Here is a 24,240-nt window from a genome sequence, read left to right as displayed (position 1 = left end):
CAGAAATAATACATTGTGTGTGTGTGTGTATGTAGGTGTGTGTGTGTGTTCCCTATTGTTTATATTAGAGTTGGAGTGACCCAGCGGCCATCTGCTATTCTATTTTTTCTCTCCTATGCTTTATCCTTCTCAGATGTGCGATTTGAGTGGGATGAAAAAAAAACACACACACACACTTTGTCATAGTCATTCATCAGCGCAATCACGGCTTCTAGCAGCTGACCGAAATTAAGTGAAAAAGGTTTGGGTAAGATAAGGGGCTAATGTTGGTAGATTTTCTGCTCCGACACCCCTGTTGAGCTGAATAGGGGTTGCTGCGTGTCACACCTGAACTGATATATGGAACATTAGCAGATGTGTGTGCAGTGGCATCACACTAGCACACAAGGTTGTCCCTCGTCGCTAATGCACAGCGGTGCTCCAGCCGGATGATGTTTGCGTTTAACAGTTCATGGCAGTCACATTTATCTCACTTTGTGTTTGCCTTAGTAATCGGTTTCTTCTCCTTTGCACGCGATATGTGTATGAGTGAACATACTGAATGCATTCGCCCATACTTAGTGTGTATGCTTTATGTGCATATGTGTGTGTCCTTAGGCCGACAGGTACATCTTAGAAAATGAATTAGAGCTACATCTGTTTGTCTGGTTGTGCAAGCCCCATGTGTGTTTAAGTGGTTGGCTTTTTTATGTCTTCCCATGTCAAAAAACACCATGTGATTGATGACATCTCTTCTCTTATTAAAACAAATATTTCTCCCCCTTTGCAGGACCCGTATATCTTTGAGCCCAACTGTCAGATGCAGGTGGACGAGTTCGGCTTTTACATCACCTGGAAGAGTGAGGGAAAGGTATGACCTCCACCTCTTCATTTTTCCCTATTTTTAGATGAGGGTTTTTATTTTGCAGTGTTTGCAGAAATACTATTTTTCGAACACAAACCTTCCTCAATCCCTGTAAACCTGTAACACTTTTAGAAGAGCATAGCTCAGTGCACAGAATCATCTTCGTGACACTGTAAACATGAATTAATGTTCCAAGTGAAATTAAGAACCCTTGTTCTTATTTAACGCAGCAGCCTGGGGCTGTTGTAGCAGGTGGAGTTTCTACACATCAAATAGTCTGTTACTATATACAAAAATTTCAGCAAAGTTTCATCATCATGAGAGAAGATGTGTACAATATTGGAGGGGAAAAACTGTAAGAACTGACAATCAAGAACCCCAAATAAAATTCTAGCAGATAATTACCTGCCTCTCATGGCAAAAATGGTAAGATAACCAATATTTTCACATTTTGAATTTTAAGTTCCTAACCTGTCGTTAATGCACGGGCTACAGTGTGGTGAGCAAAGATGAATGATTTCATATTCTTTAGCTATAATAAGATTTGGGGCTCTCTGAATCTTGATTGAGCTGATATATATTGTGGATCCCTATAAAGTTTAAAACCTTAAGAAATCTCTGCAAATGCAATTAAAGACACATATGGTTGATTTTAGTGTTGGACTAGCAACAAATCCCTGATTTTGACCTGTTGATTTTAGTTAATGCCAGTATTGTATTGTCTGCCTGCAGGACTGTCCGTTAAAAATTCCTGTTATATTGTGTGATGTTGTTGGAGGTTGGAGACTCTCCATTTGTCCCTGTCTTTTTAAATGAAACTCCAAAATTAAACCAATTGGTGTCATAAAAGCTAATCCGACAGCAATAAACAAAGGAGGAACTGTTATAGGTAGAAACTTGATTATGAGAAAGACGTGGTGTTTCTCATGACTCACGTTAATAACTGTCGTCAGAAGCACCGCAACCTCGTCAGAGATCACAAACAAAGTGTTCTCTCTTGTTTTCTTAGTCTTTTTCCTCGTTTCTCATTGTCTCTGTGTCCCTTTACTCCCTCTGCTTCCCTCTTCTCATCTTTCTGTGTATCGCTCCTGCAGGAAGGCCAGGTTCTCGAGTGTTCCCTCATCAACAGTATCCGTGTTGGTGCCGTCCCAAAGGTGAGGCCTTAGAAAAAGACAATTTCCTCACTCTCTGTTTCCACAACGTTCACGCTGTCTGCCCACCCCCGCAGCATTCAGTCTCTTACTCCCACAGAGACACTCCGGGTAGAATCTGATGAGACTGCCACGTCAGACACGTTACTCATGCTGTAATTAGCCAAGTCTATTCTATTGATCGACTGAGTGATCTGGGACTCTCAGTTGAGCTCTCACTGCTGAGCTTCTCTCTCACCTACCAGATTCACCAGGGGCACTTGCAGAACATAAACATGAAATATTTAACTCATCAATATTTATACAAGCCTGGCTGGGTGTAGCTGCAGGTTGTATCTGAAACTTTTGACTTTTAGCCCTGGTTCGTGGCTTATGACCCAGAGAGGAATAATGGCAAACTGTGCTTCCAGTCTTATTATGATGGGCTGTCAGACAACGACTGGTTTTAAGGAGTTCACACTATGGGATCAAGAGCTAACAGGTATAAGATGTTCTGTCTCTGTCTCAAGGACTTTTCCTTATTCTGTAATAGATAACTGGGGACTCATTACTGAAATGTCCTTAATATAAAATCCTATCTTATCTAATTTGAGGGGGGAAGAGATTTTAGATTTTGGGTATTACAGAAACATTAAGTCTTATTAAAGGATAGGAATTCAGCTATTACAGTTTTGTCCTAGCTGAAGTATTCCCTCAGATAGGAATCCTAAGTTCGGATGGCACAGACCTTGTCCTAAATTCAAAATAACTGCCTCTAACTTGCCAGGTCATATAGCAATGACAGTGACGATGGGGAACAACATGAACACCAAAATATTCTGACTGGCAGGCTTATCAAAACCTGTCAAAACTTCTGGAGAAGTCAACGCTGAGGTTAACCTGTTGGGGAAGCAGGCCAGCAGCATAATTCTGTGTTTTCAGTGCAGCTTAGTTATTTATTTAGGTGATATGGAGCCAGATACACATAAACACAGAGCTGTATGGTTCCTCTGTATATTAAATATTAATTCATGCAGTTTAGCCATGACAGTGAGACATTATGTTGTAGTACCTGGCATCATGCAGACCGGATGAATTTTAAAAGATGTCATGACAATACCTGTGTGTGCGTCTAATTAGGCTGCAAACCTGTCAAACTGTTAAAAGTCAAAAGCCTGACAGGAGACACTGGTGTTTACTGTGTGAATAACCATGACTAGGTTATGTGTGTGTATTGTTGACAGCAGGACGTGGTCTGTTTGCTAGCTCCTGTGTGTGGACTGTGTGTACATGTGTACCGGCACGTACACAGCTCCTCCTGTTTGTTCAAAGAATCTATACCACTCTGTAAGAAGCAGACTAAGGACAAGTGATAGCAGGGCTTCTCCTCAGAGGCTAACGTGGTTATACAAGCCCTGAGAGCTGTTTCAGATAATCCAATGAGTGAGAATAGATGAATTGCATCAGAGGCTCACTGGCTGGGGTTTTTAAAATGGCCCAGCCTGTTGCCTGTTAGTGTTAATTGAGTCATATGAAAAAAAAAATGCATTACCGTCTTCCATAGTGACGGTGGTGTCACACTGTAATCTAAGAAGAAAAGATGAGAGGGAGAGGTCATGCTGTGTTTTTGATAGTGGGAGGATGTTTTCATGGATTTTCACTCGTGTCTGGTTGAACTGTGATGAGGGCCAATGATTATTCTGCAGAGAATAACCGGGTTTACTGCAGGTCTTTAAATCTCAGAAATGTCATATTCAATGTCTTCTAAAGTTCACATTGGTGTAATTAACAGAATCCTTTTTTTTTTTAAGCATCTAGTATCGTATTCATTTTGCCCTGAATTATATATTTCTAAAACACTATTACGAGTATGAGCCCAACACTTTTTAAGCATATGATGCTGCTTTTCTTATTTGTCAATAACTAAAATGAGATAATGTTATTAAAAGATTATTGATTGAAAGTAAGGGGGAATGAAGCAGAACCCATGACTTACTCACTTTTATTTTTCTCTGATCACTAACTTTATTAGCCGGTTATATCAAGCATGACCTGCATGCAAATTTGATTTAAGTTGTGATGAGTCATTTTGGGTACCCAAGACTTTAATTTTCTATTGAGATTTCTCTTATTTTGCTCAGTTATATACAGTTCCCTCATTATGCTGTTGCTTACATTTGTATATTGGTTGTTAATTTACTGACAAAGAAGCATCAACGACACTAAAGAACTACACAGGCACAGTGTTTACTAGCTTACAGAACTGTCTAGTTAACATCATATGTTCACATTTGAATTAATGGAGGTTATATAATGATACTCACTACTAGACCGAGATGTGAGCCTCATTGACAGCCATCTCTGCTAACCTTCTCTGACCTTCTTCAGTAAAGTGGTGTCTGAAGTGTTGCTTTTAATACTGTTGAACACATCCCAGTCTGGATTCAGTAGAAGTCTCGGAGCTGCTATGATTTCTTTTGATTTCATTAGTGTAGTTCCTCCAAGACAGCTATCCTTTGTATCCCTCTTCATCTGACATGGCGCCTTAAGTGTCCTATGCATCATACATACAGTATGTCATACTTCAGCCTCCTAAGGCTTTTTCCACAACAGCAATAAACATTTCAACACCCCTCTAAGCTCCTCTCACATTGTATTACCCTGTCACTGATCATTTACCGCAACAATACCGGAGTAGGCGAAAAAAAAACCTCCCTAGATTTTTTTTTCATTTCTTCTCACTCTCCAAATTTCAGACATTATTTGACATCTGGACAGCACACACCGATTGCTTTAGGATATTTCTCCGCCTGTTTCTGTCTTCATCCCTTTTTGTCTGTCTGCTTCTTGTCTCTCTCAGGACCCCAAGATCTTGTCATCATTCGAGGCCATCGGAAAGACAGAGGCAGACTTGGAGGGCTGCATCATCTGCATCTGCAGCGGCACAGACCTTGTCAACCTCAACTTCATGTTCATGGTGGCGGAGAACCCAGACACAGCAAGGGTAGATACATGGACGCACGTCTTTCCAAAGCTTGCCTCTACAGCACTTCTGACTGAGGATGTGAAATGTCACAATAATACAGATGAAGAGCAGACCTCGAAAATGAGTTTGATGTTTTGCCATATCCAAGTCAGTGCAGTTCTGTATACTTTAAAAACAATTTTTGTTTTTGTTGTTTCGAGGTCAGTCTCACGAAAATGTACACAGAGCAAGGTTGCAAAAATACTTTTACAGGCATCCCTTCTCTAGGTTTATTGGATCAAGATCAAATAACATTAGTATATTTATCACCCTAGTTGCTCAACACACTCATCTCTAAACATTTTCAGTTGTGTTCATAACCCTGTACATGACAGAGCAAAAGCAAATTGCCAGGTGAATGGTTCATATGCCAACTCCTACACAAGGCAGATCTGGCCTTGGTTCACTCTGATAAATTGACACATTTGGAATGACTCATTCCTCCCTGTCTCAACCAATCCCTATCTCTCTCTGTCCCTCCTGCACTTCTGCCTTTGCTGTTATTATTTTGATCCTTTTTGTCTACTCGCACTCTCCTCTCTCTCTGTTTTTTTTCTTCCCACTCATCGAGGAAAAAGCTCTGTGAAAAATCAGACTGCCTTATTGAGTAGAGAAACACCTCTGCACCTTTATCTTTATCGCTGTCTCTCTCCCTCTTCCTCACTCATCACTTCAGTTTTGTTTTGGGCTCAGACAGATGACCCTCCCTCCCTCTCCCTCCCTCTGTCTCCCTCTCTCTCTTTTAATCTGCACACATTATTATTGCTGACCCCTGCTGGCAAACCTCCAAATACTGAACACACCCTCTGTAGCCCAAAATACACAACTGTGTAGATTAGGTTTCAGTTTTCTGGAGCTGAATTGATCCAGATTTGAAGAATGACACTTTATAAGTGAACTGAAACGATGCAGTGTCAGTGGTGGCACACTGGAAATGTTTGGAAGGATTTAAGCCAGTGTTTGTTATTATTCAAAAGAAAAAGGTTAGCATTATTCTGTAGTTTTTATTTTCCACAAATCCTATAAAAAACAAATCAAATCATCTGGAGTTTGTCAGCCTCTTAAGTCTTTCAGACTTCCCTGCATTCTGCTTAAAACCCATTTGTCCCTATTAAAGACTTAAACTTTTTGAAATGAGTCACAAATGTGTATTTTCACTTATAAAACAAAGCTAAGTAATTTACTGCAACAGCTGGGTGCTGCAGTTTTGATAATACAGTACTCATTTGTTGGGGACTATTTTTAGCAGGAGATTAGTACACATTTGGCATGCTGGTAAGTATTTACAGCAGCAGGATGGTGTGTGTGTGTGTGTGTGTGTGTGTGTGTGTGTGTGGGTTTGACTCAAATAAGCTACAGGGACAGCAACAGTGTGGCTCATTTGAAGGTTTTTAATAGATATGACTACACAGCCAATAGTATTAAATTAATTCTTTATTTATTCTAATTCCAGCTCCTTAAATGTGAATATTTTTGTTGTGGACAAAACGAGACATTTGAGGGTCGTCGTCTTGGGCTTTGGGAAGCACTGATTGACATCTTTTACCATTTTCTGACATTTTACAGACCGAACAACTAATCTGTTAATCAAGAAAATAAACAACAACAATCTGTGGATACAAAACTTTTGAATATCAGCACCCTTTGACCTTGTGGCTAAGGTTAGGACGGCTGTCTTAGATCACAGGAAGCTTTACAGCAAAGAAAACCTGTGGAGACAAAAACAGTCAAAGTCCGCTATCTTCTGATCTATAAATCCAGTTTGGCCCAAAGGCTGAGCTGTAAATAGAAGCACAGGGCCAAAGTAGGAAAAGCGCTTTGATAATTTGAAGTGATTGTAAGTTTTCATAACCTCAGGGCTATCAATCCAGAATAAACACCATACAAGTATTTTTTTATATGAATTTATGTAGACATATGTCATCCACAATGTGTGTCTATGAGCGCTGTTAGTGAAAAGAGCCCAACGGCAGTGATGTAACACTACTAGAATGATTTAAAGTCACAGTACACCACCAGCCCTGATGAAAACATTGCAATACATTTGTCCCCAGAATTCAAGATAACAACCAGGTTCCAACGGGAGTGAACACACATGTGTCTTGTGCCAGCAGAGATCTGTTATTTGCCACCACAGTGTTGGTGTTGATGCATTTCCCATGAGGGGGTGTTTTTGTGGCGATGGGTGTTTATAAATGATGTTTGCGCTCCAGAGAGCTCGCTGCCACAGGGCCACCAATGATATTCATGGAACAGCCTTGAGCGGGAGGCCTGATGGCTCAAAACACAAACACACAAACATGCAGGTACTTGGCCTCCTCCCCCACAGTTTAAAACACATCTATTCTTGTTATTTCTCCCCTTCTCAAAATGAATCAAAAATGTTCAGTATATTATTGTTAGTATTATAGTTGCAAGGTCTTCTCTATTTGTTTACTTGCAGCAGCTCACTGTGTTTATCACTGTGCGTATGTTTTCACATCTGTGTGTCCCTGATTGTCCCGCCAACTCAATCACCTTTGTGTGTGTGTGTGTGTGTGTGTGTGTGAGAGAGAATTAAGAGGCAATTAATTTGCTGGAGTTTATTTCCCCTAAGACACTTGGCTTCTAAACTCAATGCACACCGGAGAAAACCCTCTCAGCTGCTTTGTACTGTAAACTGTATGTGGGCTTTGGTTTGGTCAGTGTGTCCTGAGTGTGTGTGCCTGCTTGTGTGCAGAAATGGATCGAGGGTTTGAGGTCGGTGATTCACAACTTCAAGGCCAACAATGTCTGTCCGATGACCTGCCTCAAGAAACAGTAAGTGCATGCCTTTATTACCCAGATTTAGTGCTCCAAAACAAATGTATGTCATATAACTCGGGTAAGATATCAGGCCTTTCTCCAATCTGTGCTCGTCTCTGTGTTTTTATTTCCTTCTCATGTTTAGTTGGATGAGAACGTGCTTCCTGACCAATGTGAATGGAAAGATTCCTGTTAGAGGGTAAGAGGAATCTGATGGGAAATGTAGTCACCCTAATGCCATCCCATTTCACTCCAGTTTGTCTCACCCAACCTTCTTTCTCTCTTTTATAGCATCACTCGAACATTTGCGTCAGGCAAGACAGAGAAGGGGATCTTCCAGTCTTTAAAGGATCTTGGCCTTCCCAGTGGAAAGGTCAGACAGCACTGTAGACTGTATTGGTCAGATGGATCATATGTGACACTTCAAAATGGAGGTCTAAAACCCTCTTGTTGAGTTTTCTGCTGGTTTTTGGTGAATGGTGACCTGAATGTGAGTGTCGTTAGCTTCCCTGAAAGTTAACAGCGCTCACCCACTGTGTTTTGGAGCACCCAGCTAATGTAACTGGCAATTCAGACGCAGCTCCTGGCACTTTTGGTGCCAGTTTATATGAATATTTGAAGGACTTTTATGAACAAATCAGTGCAGATTCCACCGTATAAAATCACTTTTTTATGCAGATTGTGCCCAGTGGGTGTGAAAAAACAAGTCTGAAAGTCTGCCAAATCAGCAACAATTCTGATACATAAAACTGAGTCGAAGCATTCGATAAGTTGTCGGAAATATCTGCGAGTGAATGATGATCACAAGAAATCATTAACAAAGTGTAACACCGTGAGCAAACTTCCAAACGACTTGCACTCGCATTCTTTTTAACAAGAAGCAATCTAGATTTACATTATGTTAGCTGTAAATGGTCCTGTGTGACCTTGCTCAATGCCACTCATGTTAACAAATGGCGTGTTTGTTTATCTTCCGCAGAATGACGAGATCGAACCCTCAGATTTTACATTTGACATTTTCTACGCGCTCACGCAGAAGATCTGCCCTCGCACAGACATAGAGGAACTCTTCAAGAAGATGTGAGTCACGTTTTCTTATTTCTTTTTATATATATATATATATATATATAAACCTGCCTGCCCCCTTCTTTGTGATTGTTTCCTTGTTTTTTAACCTAAAAAATGAATAATAGAAGATGATAAATCCTCCACTTAAACAACTTAACAGAACCCCTCTTGCTTTATATTACATCTGTGTTACCCTGTCCCTAAAATAGAACAATGATATCTACTGTTAAAATATTCCCCATGTGTGAACTACTGCATCTTGTTAGAAATAATCAGGACAAAATATTTCTGCGCCTGCTGCACTAACTATGTCTGGACAGCCTAACCTGCTTCCACAGTTCAGTATTAATTATGAGTGATGATTAACATGTTATTACTAAAAGTGTAACATTTAAGTATGATCCTCTTTTTTTTAAAGACTGCTTTCTAATTTTAACTGACTGTGTGAATGACTGTGAGGGTGTCTTTTTTTTAAGGAGCTTAACATTTTGTTTTTTTTTTCTAATTAATTCCTTTGCAGCAATGGGAACAAAACTGATTATTTAACTGTAGACCAGTTAGTCAGCTTTCTGAATGAAGTAAGCTCTTTATCATTCATTAACTTCTCTGTGTATTTTGCTTGCTCGTGCCCCCTCTCTGCGACTCCCCCCTCCTTACCCTCCCCCCCTTGTCGTCCTGCTCTGGGTAGAAGTTGCCCTCCGGCCCGGACTGCACTCGTTGAAACTCTTTTAATGAGGCGACCACAAATATTTCACTTCCAGTTCTGCCTGCGAGAGCAACTTCAACCGTCTCCCCTATTCTGCATTCCCGCCCTCATCCCATTCCCCGTGTTCTCCCCGCCGCGGCTTGCCTCCCCGTGTCTGATTGGTGTTGCCATGGCAACGGGAGGGTAGAGGTTTCCGTCCTGTCGCTTCCTGCTCGGCTCATCTTGCTTCCTGCTGTCTGTTTTCTGTGGCCGTGCTTCCCTGTGTGGCTGGATACCTGCTCGGTGCATGTGTGCTGCTCCATCACGCTTTGGTTAAATGAATTCCTGCCTGGCTTTGTGAGTGGTCAGGGGCGTTGCAATCATGGTTTGGTGCTGTTGTTTTGGTCGAGTAGAGCTGCTGTGATCTTCTCCAACACGTCCTTGCTTTTGAGCAAACGCCTAACCACCGCACCCATTAGTGTGGCTCACAGTTTTATGTGAACATCTTAGAACTTAATCTTGTTTGTCACATCCTGTTCACACCTGAGTGCTCTCTATTTAGGACCACGGTTACCAACCATTTGATTTAAGGAAATGACAGTTGTTGATCTGAGCACTGTTGGTACTTTGTCCCATGTTGCATTACATTGGTCCCTTTCCCGTGTGTCAGTGTAACATGTTTTTCGTACTAGATCCAGTTAGTAAGAAAATAAGTATACGTGTAGACAATGTGCGTAGATCAATATGTGTGTTTGTGTGTGTCTGTGCTCCTCAGAATCAGCGTGACCCTCGGTTGAATGAGATCCTCTTCCCGTTCTACGACCCCAAGAGAGCCATGCAGATCATCGAGAAATACGAGAGGGACGACGAGCTGAAGAAGAAAGGTAAAAGAGAGGAAGAGAGATATTTTAGGTTGCGCTGCCATCTGCCGGTGTAGCCATGGAACTACAGCATGTTACATGAGGTTACTGGCACTTTTCTCTGTCAACATACAGTCGTAATACTTGCATTTCTTTTCAGCCTGTCTCATTCCCCCTGTTCTTATCATCATGATGGATGAAAAGTTAACGGGTAGTGCTGCTTTTTTTGGTAGATCCGACCTAATAAAAAGCTACTTAACATCCTTTTCACAAAGTTGAATCGTCACTAAAACGGAGCCTTCCAACATCTGTTTTTCTATTGACTGGACTCAGCATATGTTGCCGTTCTAGACGCCTGGCAGGTGGACCAATCACATGCTTGAAATGTAATGTTATATGTGAGTTTCTTTAATAACTAATAAGCCTCCTGCAGCTGGTATCTCCTGTCTGGAACTAAACATTGTGAAAATGACTAAACGCAAGCAAAGCAGGGGATGAATCCATCCATCAAGTGTAAACATTTAAAAGCTGTTTGTCAGGAAATCTGATAAATATCTGCACTTGTCTTGTTTAAACTTTACTGAAATTCATGCATACAAATGATTCGATTGTGTCCTGGCAGGCTTATAAATCTTCTTTGAATATGAATTAATAAATGCCCTATTCCAGGAAGTCCATTGAAACCACCGCTCTATCAGTCTGCCATTATTTTGATATAATAAAGAAACATTGGTATTAAACTCAATCTTAATGACTTCTACCCTAGGTCACATGTCCAGTGATGGGTTCTGCCGGTACCTGATGTCAGACGAAAACGCTCCAGTTTTCTTGGACCGGCTGGAGCTGTACCAGGAAATGGACCAGCCGCTGGCCCACTACTTCATCAGCTCCTCCCACAACACTTACCTGACAGGGCGACAGTTTGGAGGGAAGTCTTCAGTAGAGATGTACCGCCAGGTGCTGCTGTCTGGGTGCAGGTATGTGAGTGTGTCATGGTCTGTTAGGATGGTGGATACATGTGGAGGTGTATACACTCATTATGCAAACACACAATACAGACGATATTTATGTAGCTAAGCTTAAGCTGTCCTCAATCCTACATGTAAAGTGTATTATAATGCTGTGTGCTGTCCCTCCTGTCAGATGTGTGGAGCTGGACTGCTGGGATGGAAAAGGGGAGGATCAGGAGCCCATCATCACTCATGGCAAGGCCATGTGCACAGACATCCTGTTCAAGGTGAGAGCATGCACACACAGCATGACAGTCCCGCTGTTGTCTGCAACAGCTGCCTTTTTACAGCTTATTTCATAGGGTATGTCTGCCCCCTTGTGTTGACAGTAGGATATTACATAAGTCCCAACTTCTTCCTTCTTCTCTTTTTCATACTTGTCTTTTTCTCACCTTTCTTCCAACAGGATGTTATTCAAGCCATCAAGGAGACAGCATTTGTCACATCAGAATACCCTGTTATTTTGTCGTTTGAAAACCATTGCAGGTATGTATAATCAAAAGTGGACGCATAATGATTTTGCTATTTTTTTTTTTTTAATACATACATGTAATTGATGCATTCTTTATATGTGTCTATCACCAGTAAACCACAGCAGTACAAGATGGCCAAGTATTGTGAGGAGATTTTTGGTGACTTCCTCCTTAAACAGCCTCTGGAAAACTTCCCGGTAAATCTCCTGATATCCTGATCTTCTGATTCACAATGTCTCTTGGAGTTTATTTCATTTGGATGACAGTCATCGATATCTAAACATGTAATCATCTCCTCTTTGGCAGATCGAGTCCGGGCGCCCCTTACCCTCGCCAAATGACCTCAAATGTAAAATCCTCATCAAAAACAAACGCTTGAAACCTGAAGTTGAGCAGAGTATGTACACAACTCAGCCTGTTGACTTAATACATCTCTGTTCATTACACTGTTTTATTTTTGCAATTAACGATATGTTTATATGTGTGTGTGTGTGTGTGTGTGTGTGTCATACAGAACAGTTTGAGGCCTTTAAGAAACACATGGAGGCAGGAGAGACCAACACCCCTGCCATCATTATGGGAGAGGAGAATGAAGAGGACACAGATAACAGTCAACTAAATGACAGTGAGTGGGTGTGTGTGTGAGTGTGAGTGTATACAGTAAATATATGGTGAGTTATAAAAGATGAGTTTTCCACAACATAATGCCAAATCAAGTATCTTTGAAAGCTGCAAAATCTGTGTTCCAGAATAAATGTCTGTGTTATTGTGTTTGTACCTGCAGGAGAGAAAGTGACTGAGGAGAAGGATTTGAATTCGGAAGCTCCCAGCAGCGTGTCAGAGGCGACCAGCGAGAAAGAGTCCAACAGTGTTTCCCAGACCAACGCGGTTAGCTCGAAAAAAGAGGAGGAACGCAGCAACAGTATCAAGAAGGTGGGTCGTCACTTTGAGGATTGTCTGGCCGCTGAAATATTGAAATTAACCATTAAACTGCCATGAATGATTAAAGCCTTACATTTAGACTTACGATACATCTCATTGGCCAGATTTAGAAATGGCTAAAGAACTTTAAGCATAGAGTTTCACCTAGCAATTATTTTCATTATTGATTCATTATTAAGTCAAGTTAAACATTGAATGAAACATTCATTCATAAAAAAATCACAGTTTAACAGAGCCTAAAGCGACATTTTCAACAGTCAAAAAACAAAGACTTTTGACATTTTTGCTTGAAAAATAGCTTTCTTTCAATCGACTAATCGTTGAACGTCGTAGGTTTGATGAATGCAGCATTGTTACAAAACATCTTCAGCTAATTCACTGAGTACATCTCTCTGCCTAACTGCCTCAAAATGTGGGTATTTTAAGGTGAAAAACTGTATTTTCTGTAAACTAGGAAGAACAACTCCTAAAGTGAAATAATGAATGTACTGTATGTACCTTTAGAATAAATAGATTTCTGATGCTACTGAAAGGCCTCGTTTGTGAAAAGTTCACAGTACTGACACAAAATAACACATGAAACAAAAACTAAAGCTATAGCTTTTCACCTTTTGAGATACACTTGTTCTCTTATTTTTGACATTTCAAATATATGGATCCTTATGATTCAATCATCATCATTTTAAAGCTGAGGTGCTGATTTGAATACTGAATGAGAACGTTTTGTCTGTCTGTTTCCAGGTGCCTGAAGATGAAGTGACAGAGATATCTGAAGCCACAGAAGCAACAGACGCCACAGACATCTCAGAAGCATCTGACCAAGACAATAACAAGAAGGCACGCACACAACCGCCACTACACTGCATCTCTCTCTGACTCACACACTTCTTAGTAAAAAGCCAAACATCATGTCTGGGTTAGTACATCGCTTCTGTCCTGTTGTAAGTGTGCATGAAACATAAGTACTTGTGTATCTTTGTTTCTGTCCTGCACAGGGTGTGGAGGAGGCAGAAGACTCTGAAGAGGCTCTGATAGCTCAGTACACCTACGTAGGAGCCACTACTAACATCCACCCATATCTCTCAGCCATGGTCAACTATGCACAGCCCGTCAAGTTCCAGAGTTTTGATGTGGCAGAAGGTGAGCTTTGACTACATGTTTTACAATTTTTTATTCATAAATGAATAAAAAATTGTAAAACTGTGAACCTTTAAGAGTCAGTCCCAAATGCTAGGAACACTTTACATTCCCTTCTTCCTGTCTTTCAGAAAGGAACATCCACCATAACATGTCGTCTTTTAACGAGTCCGTTGGTCTGGGCTATCTGAAGACCAACGCCATCGAGTTTGTCAAGTATCCTTTGAGCTCACAGCCTAATTTGTGCTAAGAAGACATGGAAACAAAAAATATAGCTAAGAAGAAGTGGTATAGTGCGGTATCTATTATATAATCACTCTGTGTCAGAAAAATCTTATCTTTTTTTAGGCTTATTTAAACATTAGTTGTGTTTTTGGCTACTTGAAAATATCCTTTCTCTTTTAGCTCTGTTCTTCTTAGCTAGTGTTCACTAGCTTGTCGCTAACTGCATGCTGAGCAGGTTTTTAGAGCTTTGTCACTGAAAACAGCTGCAGCTGAAAAAACAATGCTATGACAGTGATGAGATTAAAGTTGTGGACCAAACAGTTAAAACAATTATCTGAAACTTGTTATAAAGCTCCATTGCTTATCACTCAGGTGATAATTCTCTGTAGGGTATGAGCGACCCACTTCCCACTGTCACTTGTAACACTTTTATTGTAAAAATATCAATTAAAGCTGCCTGGATGTTTTATTATGATCAGCACTACTGAGATCTCCACTGTTCTTCACAGTGAACATGTTCCACACGTGGCTGAAAATATAACCCTTTTTTTAATCAACTCTGAGTTTAAACTTAATAGATTGAGGTCACCTAAATGGGAGCTGAATGGTGGGTCAGAGCTGATGTTTTTCATATTTGTTTCCACCCTGCTGTCGGAAAAGAACTGGAGGCCTCCAGAGGCCAGTGTGCCTTTGGACTGTGTGACTTGGCCTGATACACATATACACTTTGCCTCTCTCTATCTCCAGTGGGACTGCTTGACCCAAGCTGTTCACACTAAAAATAGTCCTGCAGTCTGTTTGACATACACGCGCACGAGCACTCCCATGCATACCCACACATGTGCCGCACACACATGCTCTCCCTCTTTTAAAAAAAATAAATTCCTGAGCGTCAGTGCAGCTACAACAAGCGTCAGATGAGCCGGATCTACCCCAAAGGGGGCCGGGTGGACTCCAGTAATTACATGCCTCAGATCTTCTGGAACGCAGGCTGCCAGATGGTCTCACTCAACTTCCAGACCCCAGGTACCACAGCACACGACACGGGACCTCTGACCTCACACATACCCATATCAAGCACTGCACTTACAGTTAATACGTATAAAAAGCACACATGCATACATAAATACAAGCACTCGGTTAACCTTCAGATGTGCAGTGAACGTCTGACCTCACATTCATCATAGTTTAAGTTTCTTCTGCGTGTGTTGTCTTGATGAACATGGACCCACTAATCAACAAACCCTCACTCACCCCAGTGTTGCACATGCAAACACCAAAATATACACATTGCAAGAACATGAAAGACATTTTGACGTAACAGAGATTCAGTCTTGGTTGAAATGTTAGTTTAAAGGGTCAGTTCATCAAATAAAAAGCACATTTTCTGTCTTATTGTTAGTGATACTTAGTAATGCTGATATATTTGATGTTGTGGGCCAAGGTTTTCAGATCTCCAATGCAATTGGATGAATTTTATTTTTCAAAGAGGGGACGAGACAAAAATAATTTCCCAGCCTTTGAAAGTGGTTTGCAGGTCATTTTGCAGCAGCAGGTTCTTCTACTACACTCAAACATTTCCGTAGCATACACTTCTATGTGGAGAGGGACGCCTGTTGTAAAACAGCTGCTGCCCCATGGCCACGGGCGAAAGGGGTCGGACCATATGGCCTGCTGGGAGCGAAGCATGTGCGAGGCTGGGGGGGGTGTCACACAAGAGGTGGAGCTTCTCTGATGGAGGGAGAAATGATTCGCGGGGAGAGAGAGATGTCAGGAAATGTAAAAAGCCTCTCTCCACATAAACAGATGCAAACTGAATAGTTAAATGTTAAAGAAATAATGTTTGTGAGTGATATGAACCTGATGTGTGTGTGTCTCAGTCCCTAAACACCTCTGTGATTGTCCCTCTTAGATTTGGCCATGCAGTTGAATCAGGGGAAGTTCGAGTACAACGGCTCCTGCGGGTGAGAACAGAGCTCACTCCTGTCCTCAGCTCATTCTCATCCCTCCCTTCCCTGCCCCTCTCCAAAGCTCATCAATTAATGCATGTCACATCTCATTAGTGTTTGCCAGCGGCGACCGGAGCTACTGTCTGCCCCGAGAGCCTCTGAGTGCTTTGGGGAAGCGAGCTCATCTTGCGCCGCCTCTGAGGCTCTCTGCAGTCATCTATCTCTTCCGCTCTCCATCGCTGTCTCCATCCCTCGGCTTTAATACTGTCCCTGAGGGCAGAGATTTTACTGCTAATGCTGGAAATCTCATATGTGGGAAGATCAGGGCTTTTGCAGACACCCATCATTACTAATGTCACTCTGTGGCACCCCCCGTTCACACACACACACTACCCACACAAAGCCTTCCTTCTTTCTTATTTTAGATCATCGTAAGAGTTTAATTGAAACTAAAAATGTCCTGAAAACATTATAGTGTTTTTAATATAACATATTAAAAATATTACATATTTTCAGAATTCATACATTAGATGTAAATGGTTTATTGATTATTGTTCAATAACTGTGTGTGTGTGTGTGTGTGTGTGTGTGTGTGTGTGTGTGTGTGTGTGTGTGTCAGGTACCTGCTGAAGCCCGACTTCATGCGGCGGTCAGACAGGATGTTTGACCCTTTCTCAGAGACGCCGGTGGACGGCGTCATCGCTGCAACCTGCAGTGTACAGGTCAGGTCATGTGACATTTACATCATGCTGTTAAATCCTATTTACAATATTTTAGCACAAAACTATTATTAAGTAAGGTGAATATACTCATTCATTTTAGACTTGGTTGTCACAACATGGTCTGTGTTACGCTGCTCCAGGCACTTTATTGATGCAGATGATGCTTGATTATACTTCATACCTGTTGCGTTGAGATCCAATCACAGTGAATAATGTGCTTCTTAAATATTAGCCGTGTGAGAAAAAATATTGACAATTATTTCCTCCTTTTTACAAAAGGTGTTCTCTGGACAGTTCCTGTCGGATAAGAAAATCGGCACGTACGTTGAAGTGGACATGTACGGACTGCCGACAGACACCATCCGGAAGGAGTTCCGCACACGTATGGTGATGAACAACGGACTGAACCCAGCCTACAACGAGGAGCCCTTCGTCTTCAGAAAGGTAGCGAGAGATAAGGGCGGGATAAAGGGTTGTTGGGGGAGGTGAGATGATGGTCACAGTGAGGTAGGAAGAAGAGTGAGGTCGGATGCTACCTGCATTGTGATGAAAGCTGTGATATTGGAACAGGTGAAGGAAGAGGAAAACAAGAGGACAGCCATAACGTGGGATGGAAGGAATTTTCTCAGTGGTGATGGAAGCCACTGGTTCTGTCCTTATGGCAGGGAAAGCGAGAGGGTAGGATGGAGGGAAGAGACAATCGTAAGATGGCAGTAAATGCAAGAGTAAAGAGAGTGGAAGGAAAGAACAAGTACCGTAATGACAATGAGACGGTAGTTAAAAGTATGGAAACTGTTCAACAAAGAGGAAATAAACTGAATAATGTGGGAGAGAGAGAAGAATGACGGTGGTCATTTGCAAAAACTATCACAAACCAAAACAGAGAGTGGGACAAGAGGGGGAGGAACAAGGCAGCGAGTTTGCCTGTGCTTTGTTAGCAGAGAGGAAGAAAAGGGCAGAAAGAAGAAAAGAACAAATAAACAATTAGTGATGGAGGAAGAGAATGAAGGGGAGAGATTGGTGATATAGAGGAAGAAAGGAAGAGGGAAGTGTGTGTAATAGTGCTGCTCTCAGCAGAATGAGGAGTCTCTCAGCCATGACTGTGACTCCAGCTTCCTAACACACACCATCAATCACAGCCTGCCGCAGTGCTGCTCTGCTCACACACACACACACACACACACACACACAGTGCTATCAAAGAGGGGCATCACAAGCAGAGCTGCTGGCAAGACTCGTTTCTCACATCTACACACACATACTCAAATGCACAAACAGACACAAATACCCTCAAACGCTGCCACACCTTTTGCATGCATGCATACACAGCACTGTCAAGATGACTCAGAGCACACAATACACACCAGCAGCACTCGCATACAGTAAATCAGCAAGGCATACGCGTGCACACACACACACACACACACACACACACACACACACACACACACACACACAAGCGGGTGCTTCCACCCATTCATCTCTAGTGAGTATTCTTCGGCCTTATCTCTTACCTTCCCCTTCGTCTAGGTATTAATCATCCCCCTCTCTCCGTTCACTTATCTCCAACACACACAAGGCCAGTTAAGACTCTCACTCTCTCCTTTTTCCAAGGTGTGCACACATAAGCTCATCCACAGACACACGTTACAAACACACACACATACATACGTAAATATAAATATATATACAAGATACATTCCCTGGATGCGTACTAGCTGTGGAGATGGCCTTGTCAGAAGGAAGATACGCTGTGTGTTGCTCTGCTATCATGCCTTTTTTCCTGTATCACACTGTGTCCGTCCCCTGATAGCGTCCCCTGCAGTTTCATCATTGACCTTCCTCCCTTAATGACGCTGTTTCTGCTTCTGCTGAAAAACCCCCCAAAAAAAACAGGATCATTGTACTGCAATGACTGCGAAAGAGTTTGTGATTTACGTCCACCAGAATGAGTTAAGCAGACTTCTCACAGTTGCAAAGGACCGATGCATATAACTTTTATTTTCACTTTTTGTCCTCACACCCCCTTTGCCTCCCCTGTTCCTCAACCCATCCCATTTTCCTTTTTTTCTGGCTCCTTCTCTCTCCCACCCTCCATTTCCCTTCATCCCTCCCTCCTAGGTGATCCTACCGGATCTGGCAGTGCTGCGCATTGCCGTGTACGACGACAACAACAAGCTGATTGGCCAACGCATCCTGCCTCTGGACGGCCTGCAGGCTGGCTACCGCCACATCTCGCTGAGGAACGAGGGCAACAAGCCCCAACCGTTGCCAACCATCTTCTGCCAAATCATCCTCAAGACCTACGTGCCGGACGGCTTCGGAGGTGAGGGGAACAGGAACACACACGCACACACACACACACACACACACACACACACACACACATATATGACAAAATACTTTTCTAATTATGGTATGTGCTTTGATGTCTAAATGCAGAATTACATGTTAGTTTCATACTGACATACTTTTTCTTACTGCTCAGTTTATGTGTAGCTGATAATAAAGTTGTTTCTGTAGCCTGCAGGGAGGAGAGAAAAAAGGAGGGCTCCCGCTCACTTACACTCCGCCTCGGGTTGGTTTGAACATTCAGAGTAATGGCATGGCGCAAATGATGATGACAGTCTGCAGTAATAGACAGTTTAAAAGAGGCAGAGGCATACAAATGAGCAGGACAATTGGAGACGTCATTAAATAAAGCCAAGGGGCTTCGCGCAGAGGAACCATTACTGTAACCATTAAGTTTGCTCTATAAGATCTGCTGCCAGAATCACTTCCCTACCAGACACACAGCACTGTACCAAAAGCTCAAAATAAAATCCTTTCCTGAGCAAACCGAGCCATTTTAACAAGAAGTAAGATCAGACCCCAGTCTGCAGTAGTAGACTTTGTCAGCATTAATATCCATGACATTACAATGGAAGTTTAAACTCACTAATTAAAAGTTAACAAATAACATTGAGCTAAAACAAAATTCAACCTAACAAAAAGGTTTAGGATAGTTAATAGGTGATTGAAACGTGTACATTTTAAATATGACATTATTTGTCTTGAATTCTGGTGCCAACAAGTGCAGAAACGCCATTTTCATCTGTGGTCAGCTGATCACGGATATCCGTTGTCAGCACAGTGAGGCAGTAGTTAATCATGCAGAAGGATAGTTTTTGTAATAGTTCTGTAGATCTGTGTGAGCAGAATGAGATTTAATCCAACTTCGTTTAATTCCTTTCTTACTGCCAAATAACATTTTGGTTTTCCTGTATGATACTAACAGAATGTTTTGTGTCTTTCAGCAATTGTGGATGCGCTGTCGGACCCAAAGAAGTTCTTGACAATTGCAGAAAAGAGAGCCGACCAGATGAAGGCGCTGGGGATTGACACGGTACACATGACAACAAACACACAAGCTTCCGTTTGAGTTTGAAGAATTGTTGAGCAGCGTTAACTCACACTGTACTCGGATATTTCTGCATTCATACAATAAAAAGCATCGTCCCTTTTCACCTTAATGAATCGTTTCCCTCTCGTAGAACGACATAGCGGACGTTCCCAGTGGAAGCTCAAAGAACGACAAGAAGGGAAAGGGCAAAGGAGACACCGTGAAGGCCAGTGTGACACCGCAGGCCAGCTCGGACATGGCTCAGACCTCCAATTCCGCCCAAAATAACACAGCAGAAACCAAGAAGGGTAAATACTGACTTAAAATATTCCCATTCAAGTACATTTACACAACATGGACACAGTTAAACCTCACTTTTCTCTGCTGTTTCAGATACTGCACTTGTGCCTAATGTCAGTATTGATGACTTAAAACAAATGAAGGTTAGTAACCTCCTTCCTTTCTCCAAGCTCACTAACAGCAGCTCAGTCTGTGAGACATATTCAATGTTGAACCCCAAGTACAATATGTTTTAATCATAAACATACCATGTAAAATATAGATAACTAAATAAAAATGATAATAATACATTTGTTCACTAGGCATGAATACTGCACCTTCCTATTATGGTGCCCCATCCTCAATGTTTTAAAGGCTTTTTAACATGACCTGCACAAATTAACCAAACACTATTCTCTCCTCCTGCAGACGTACCTTAAACTGATTAAGAAGCAGCAGAAGGAGCTCACCACTTTAAAGAAGAAACACTCAAAGGTGGGTGATTGTTTTAGTGCCGACGTGTCTGTTGCTAATGCAAAGAGCCTGCTGCTTATTCTGGGCAGTCATTGATGCTCAGAAGGGACAGAAACGCAGTGAAGGGGGGGCCTCTACCTTTCATGTGCCACTGACCACTGCTTCATTACTGTTACACCTACACAAAACACACACACACACAAAATCTGTTTCATAAGAAATTAGACTTGCTAAAGTTGCTTTTCCTTTGACCCGCTTACCATAGAAACCATGGAGGCTGCTGGCTCATTCACAGTGGCTGATTCATTATCACAGTATTCAGTCGTATTGCATAACATGTATAATAGTACCATCCAGACCCATCTGTTGAGTGAATACAGACTGCTGGCTCATTACTGGATGTAGACAACAACAACATATGAATGTTTTTAACATAATTATCATCCCAGTTATGTATCACAGCTGCATGTTTTGCTACGATTTCACAATTGGGCTTCATTTCCTTTTTTTTTTTTTTAGGATCAGAATACAATGCAGAAATCTCACTGCACCCAGGTGGACAAGATGGTGTCCCAGCATGATAAGGAGAAGATAAACCTGGAGAAACTACTAGAGAAAGCTATCAAGAAGCGAGGGTAAGTGGCATGAAGAAACCTCCTTGTTCAAGCTACATAATAATAGTAATAATTCAATGTCAAATAAAAAAAATATAATTCCAAGGACTTTCAGACAAACTTTTGGAATCAAACTAAATTTCCTCACAGGGAAAACAACTGCCAAGAACTCAAGAAGGAGACGGAGGATAAGATCCAAACACTGGGTGCTGATCACAAAGTCAAGGTAACACAAAACTTCTAACTGCACAACCTGCATCCTTTTCCACAAAGCTGTTAGACGTGAGGGTGACAAGTACCTCTGCTGTGTGCCTGTGACGTGTGTGTAGGTAAAGGACATCACGGCAGCGCACACTAAAGAGTGGTCAGAGCTGATCAGCAGTCACAGCAGCGAGGAGCAGGAGATGAAGGACAGCCACGTCACACAGCAGTGTGAACACCTCAAGAAACTCCTGGCTACCGTCCAGGAGCAGCAGACCATGCAGCTCAAACTCATCCACGAACGGTGAGAGGCGACGAAGAGTCATTATCGACTTATCTGCCAATTATTTGATTTTAAAATGTCAGAAATTTTGAAAAATGCCTGACACAATTGGCCAGAGCCCAAAGGGACTTCATCAGATTGCTTCTTCAGTCATGGACGTGGAAAGGCAGCGATAATAGATTAACCGACTTATTGTTGCAGCAGTTATGCACATACACACCCCCAGTCGCAGTTTCCTCACAGTACATGTGGCTCCTTGTTCTATAATTTTTTAGGCAGAGCAAAGAGATGCGTGCCAACCAGGCAAAGATGTCCATGGAAAACAGTAAAGCCATCAGCCAGGACAAGAGCATTAAAAACAAAGCAGAGAGGGAGAGGTGGGTCACACGTGTGCAGTGTATGTGTTTAATGTTAAATTGTTATGTTGTTACTGTTCTGGCCGTCTTGTAACACCACTGTCCTGCTCTGTTTCTGCTGTTTAGGAGAGTGCGAGAGTTAAACAGCAGCAACACCAAGAAGTTCCTGGATGAGAGGAAGAGGGTAGGATCCTTTACTCTCTCCCATTTTACACGTATCTGTTAATACCATTATATGTTTGGGTGTCCATTGCTGCTACAGGAGTTAATATAAGTATAAATAAGGTATAAATACAGCAAACATCCTTACTTTCTAAGATAAAGGTGTGTCACTCTTGTAAACAAAACATTTCCAGTGTGACAGAAAAGACCTCTAAATAAAATCCTTGTTGTTAAGAAAGCAAAACATGTTCGTGTGCTTAGTATCAAGACAAAAAACTGAACTTGACTTCTAAAATTGATGTTACGCAGTCAACTCTATGTGCCGCAAGCTGTCCTGTGGTGTACTGGTGCTTTCCGCTAACATGCGCAGAGATCAGTTGTACGAATACTACACACAGGAGAACAATACAGCAAATTCTACTATCAGTCATGTCTCGAGAGTTAAACTGATAGAGGTTGCTACTTATTTACCTTATTAAACAGTAAGTGAATGGTCATAATGTATCATTGTCATCCCTGTGTGTCTGCAGCTGGCCATGAAGCATCAGAAGGAGATGGAGCAGCTAGAGAAAAACCAGAGAGAACAGTTGGAGAAACTGGAGAAGTTCAATGAGCAGGTACAGCACTTAAAAAGAAAAGAAAATTGAACATTACAGCAAGAATATTCACTGCTAATATCATGATTAGAAGAAATGACTAAAGAAAACTGGCATGCGTGCCATCGAACTCGACATCAGCAGACTGTTGTTCTCTATATCAGGTGCAGAAATATCCGACTACAACATTTATTACACAAACGTCCTGCATAAAGCAGAAACACTTCTCAGTTTATGTTCCTCTGTGCTCCGCCAGCTTTTTAAGTGTAAATGAAACTCAAAGCTGGAGACTGGAGCAGTTCTCCGGCTGATTTGTTCCCCAGATAACGGCTGCAGTTTGTATCATTTGTGCTGTAAACTGTAATTAGTTTTGCAGGAAGTGTTCCACATTGCTGGCATCAGATTGCCTCGAGAGACTAAAGACAAACAGCAATGCTGGTCTCAAAGAATAAACACGAAGTCCATTATAAGAATCAAAGTCTCAGCTATCCTGTTGCACGTCTCTGCGTGCAGTAACAAACAGACTGTAACTTTGTTTCCTCACTCGACTGGACTGAATCCTCTCTGCGTGTACATGTCGCCCATCTGTCCATTTTATTTTTGACATCCTGCCACACTCAGTTACCTGTACATGTCTTACATGTATGCACATATTCATTTATTTTTAATATGATTTGCTTCTTCCGGCACAGCTTTTGAAATCACACCATGCAAACAAACAGGTTCAAGGTAGGTCATCTCCATCTCACTCAACTCTTACCTTTCACGCCACCTTTCTGTCAGTGATCACGGTTCCTTCCATCCCTTCTCCCTCCCACCTCTCAGCCGTGTTGCTCATTTATTTGTCGCAGCGTTTTTCTGCTGAGCCTGTTAAAATCTGCATTTTCCCTGCCAAGTAAATGACTGCTATAATGAGCAGTCTTGAGGTGAATCACCGCGGAGTAAAGCAGGGGAGACGCACACGACAGACCCCTCTCTGAATAGATTGCGAGATTAAAGAAAAGAAAAGAGAGTGATTCATTTTTCTTTGTACTGTGAA

The 24,240-nt window shown here is 41.8% G+C and overlaps 1 protein-coding gene across 3 annotated transcripts in view; it reads left to right on the top strand.

Annotated features, from left to right (window-relative positions):
- Positions 1-24,240, top strand: part of plcb4b (phospholipase C, beta 4b) — a 66,724-nt gene that overhangs the window by 38,702 nt on the left and 3,782 nt on the right. For 2 of the 3 annotated variants that reach the window (XM_030404614.1, XM_030404612.1), the window contains 35 exons: positions 770-850; positions 1,939-1,998; positions 4,835-4,978; positions 7,719-7,798; positions 7,929-7,982; positions 8,075-8,156; positions 8,763-8,863; positions 9,372-9,429; positions 10,312-10,420; positions 11,163-11,373; positions 11,540-11,633; positions 11,813-11,892; positions 11,992-12,076; positions 12,186-12,276; positions 12,394-12,504; positions 12,664-12,812; positions 13,563-13,658; positions 13,817-13,961; positions 14,090-14,174; positions 15,085-15,209; positions 16,096-16,147; positions 16,752-16,854; positions 17,134-17,298; positions 18,976-19,180; positions 20,151-20,239; positions 20,388-20,544; positions 20,630-20,679; positions 20,945-21,010; positions 21,509-21,624; positions 21,754-21,829; positions 21,933-22,108; positions 22,363-22,464; positions 22,570-22,627; positions 23,136-23,222; positions 23,894-23,930. In XM_030404614.1, coding sequence (XP_030260474.1) covers positions 770-850; positions 1,939-1,998; positions 4,835-4,978; positions 7,719-7,798; positions 7,929-7,982; positions 8,075-8,156; positions 8,763-8,863; positions 9,372-9,429; positions 10,312-10,420; positions 11,163-11,373; positions 11,540-11,633; positions 11,813-11,892; positions 11,992-12,076; positions 12,186-12,276; positions 12,394-12,504; positions 12,664-12,812; positions 13,563-13,658; positions 13,817-13,961; positions 14,090-14,174; positions 15,085-15,209; positions 16,096-16,147; positions 16,752-16,854; positions 17,134-17,298; positions 18,976-19,180; positions 20,151-20,239; positions 20,388-20,544; positions 20,630-20,679; positions 20,945-21,010; positions 21,509-21,624; positions 21,754-21,829; positions 21,933-22,108; positions 22,363-22,464; positions 22,570-22,627; positions 23,136-23,222; positions 23,894-23,930 — 3,580 coding nt within the window. The remainder of the gene's footprint in view (positions 1-769; positions 851-1,938; positions 1,999-4,834; positions 4,979-7,718; positions 7,799-7,928; positions 7,983-8,074; positions 8,157-8,762; positions 8,864-9,371; positions 9,430-10,311; positions 10,421-11,162; positions 11,374-11,539; positions 11,634-11,812; positions 11,893-11,991; positions 12,077-12,185; positions 12,277-12,393; positions 12,505-12,663; positions 12,813-13,562; positions 13,659-13,816; positions 13,962-14,089; positions 14,175-15,084; positions 15,210-16,095; positions 16,148-16,751; positions 16,855-17,133; positions 17,299-18,975; positions 19,181-20,150; positions 20,240-20,387; positions 20,545-20,629; positions 20,680-20,944; positions 21,011-21,508; positions 21,625-21,753; positions 21,830-21,932; positions 22,109-22,362; positions 22,465-22,569; positions 22,628-23,135; positions 23,223-23,893; positions 23,931-24,240) is intronic. The other variant, XM_030404615.1, reaches the window with a different exon arrangement.

Source organism: Sparus aurata, chromosome 22 (genome assembly GCF_900880675.1).
Source record: "Sparus aurata chromosome 22, fSpaAur1.1, whole genome shotgun sequence".
In the NCBI taxonomy this organism is placed as follows: Eukaryota; Metazoa; Chordata; class Actinopteri; order Spariformes; family Sparidae; genus Sparus; species Sparus aurata.
Note: the sequence above shows the minus strand (reverse complement) of the source record. Positions and strands in the feature narration are given on the sequence as shown.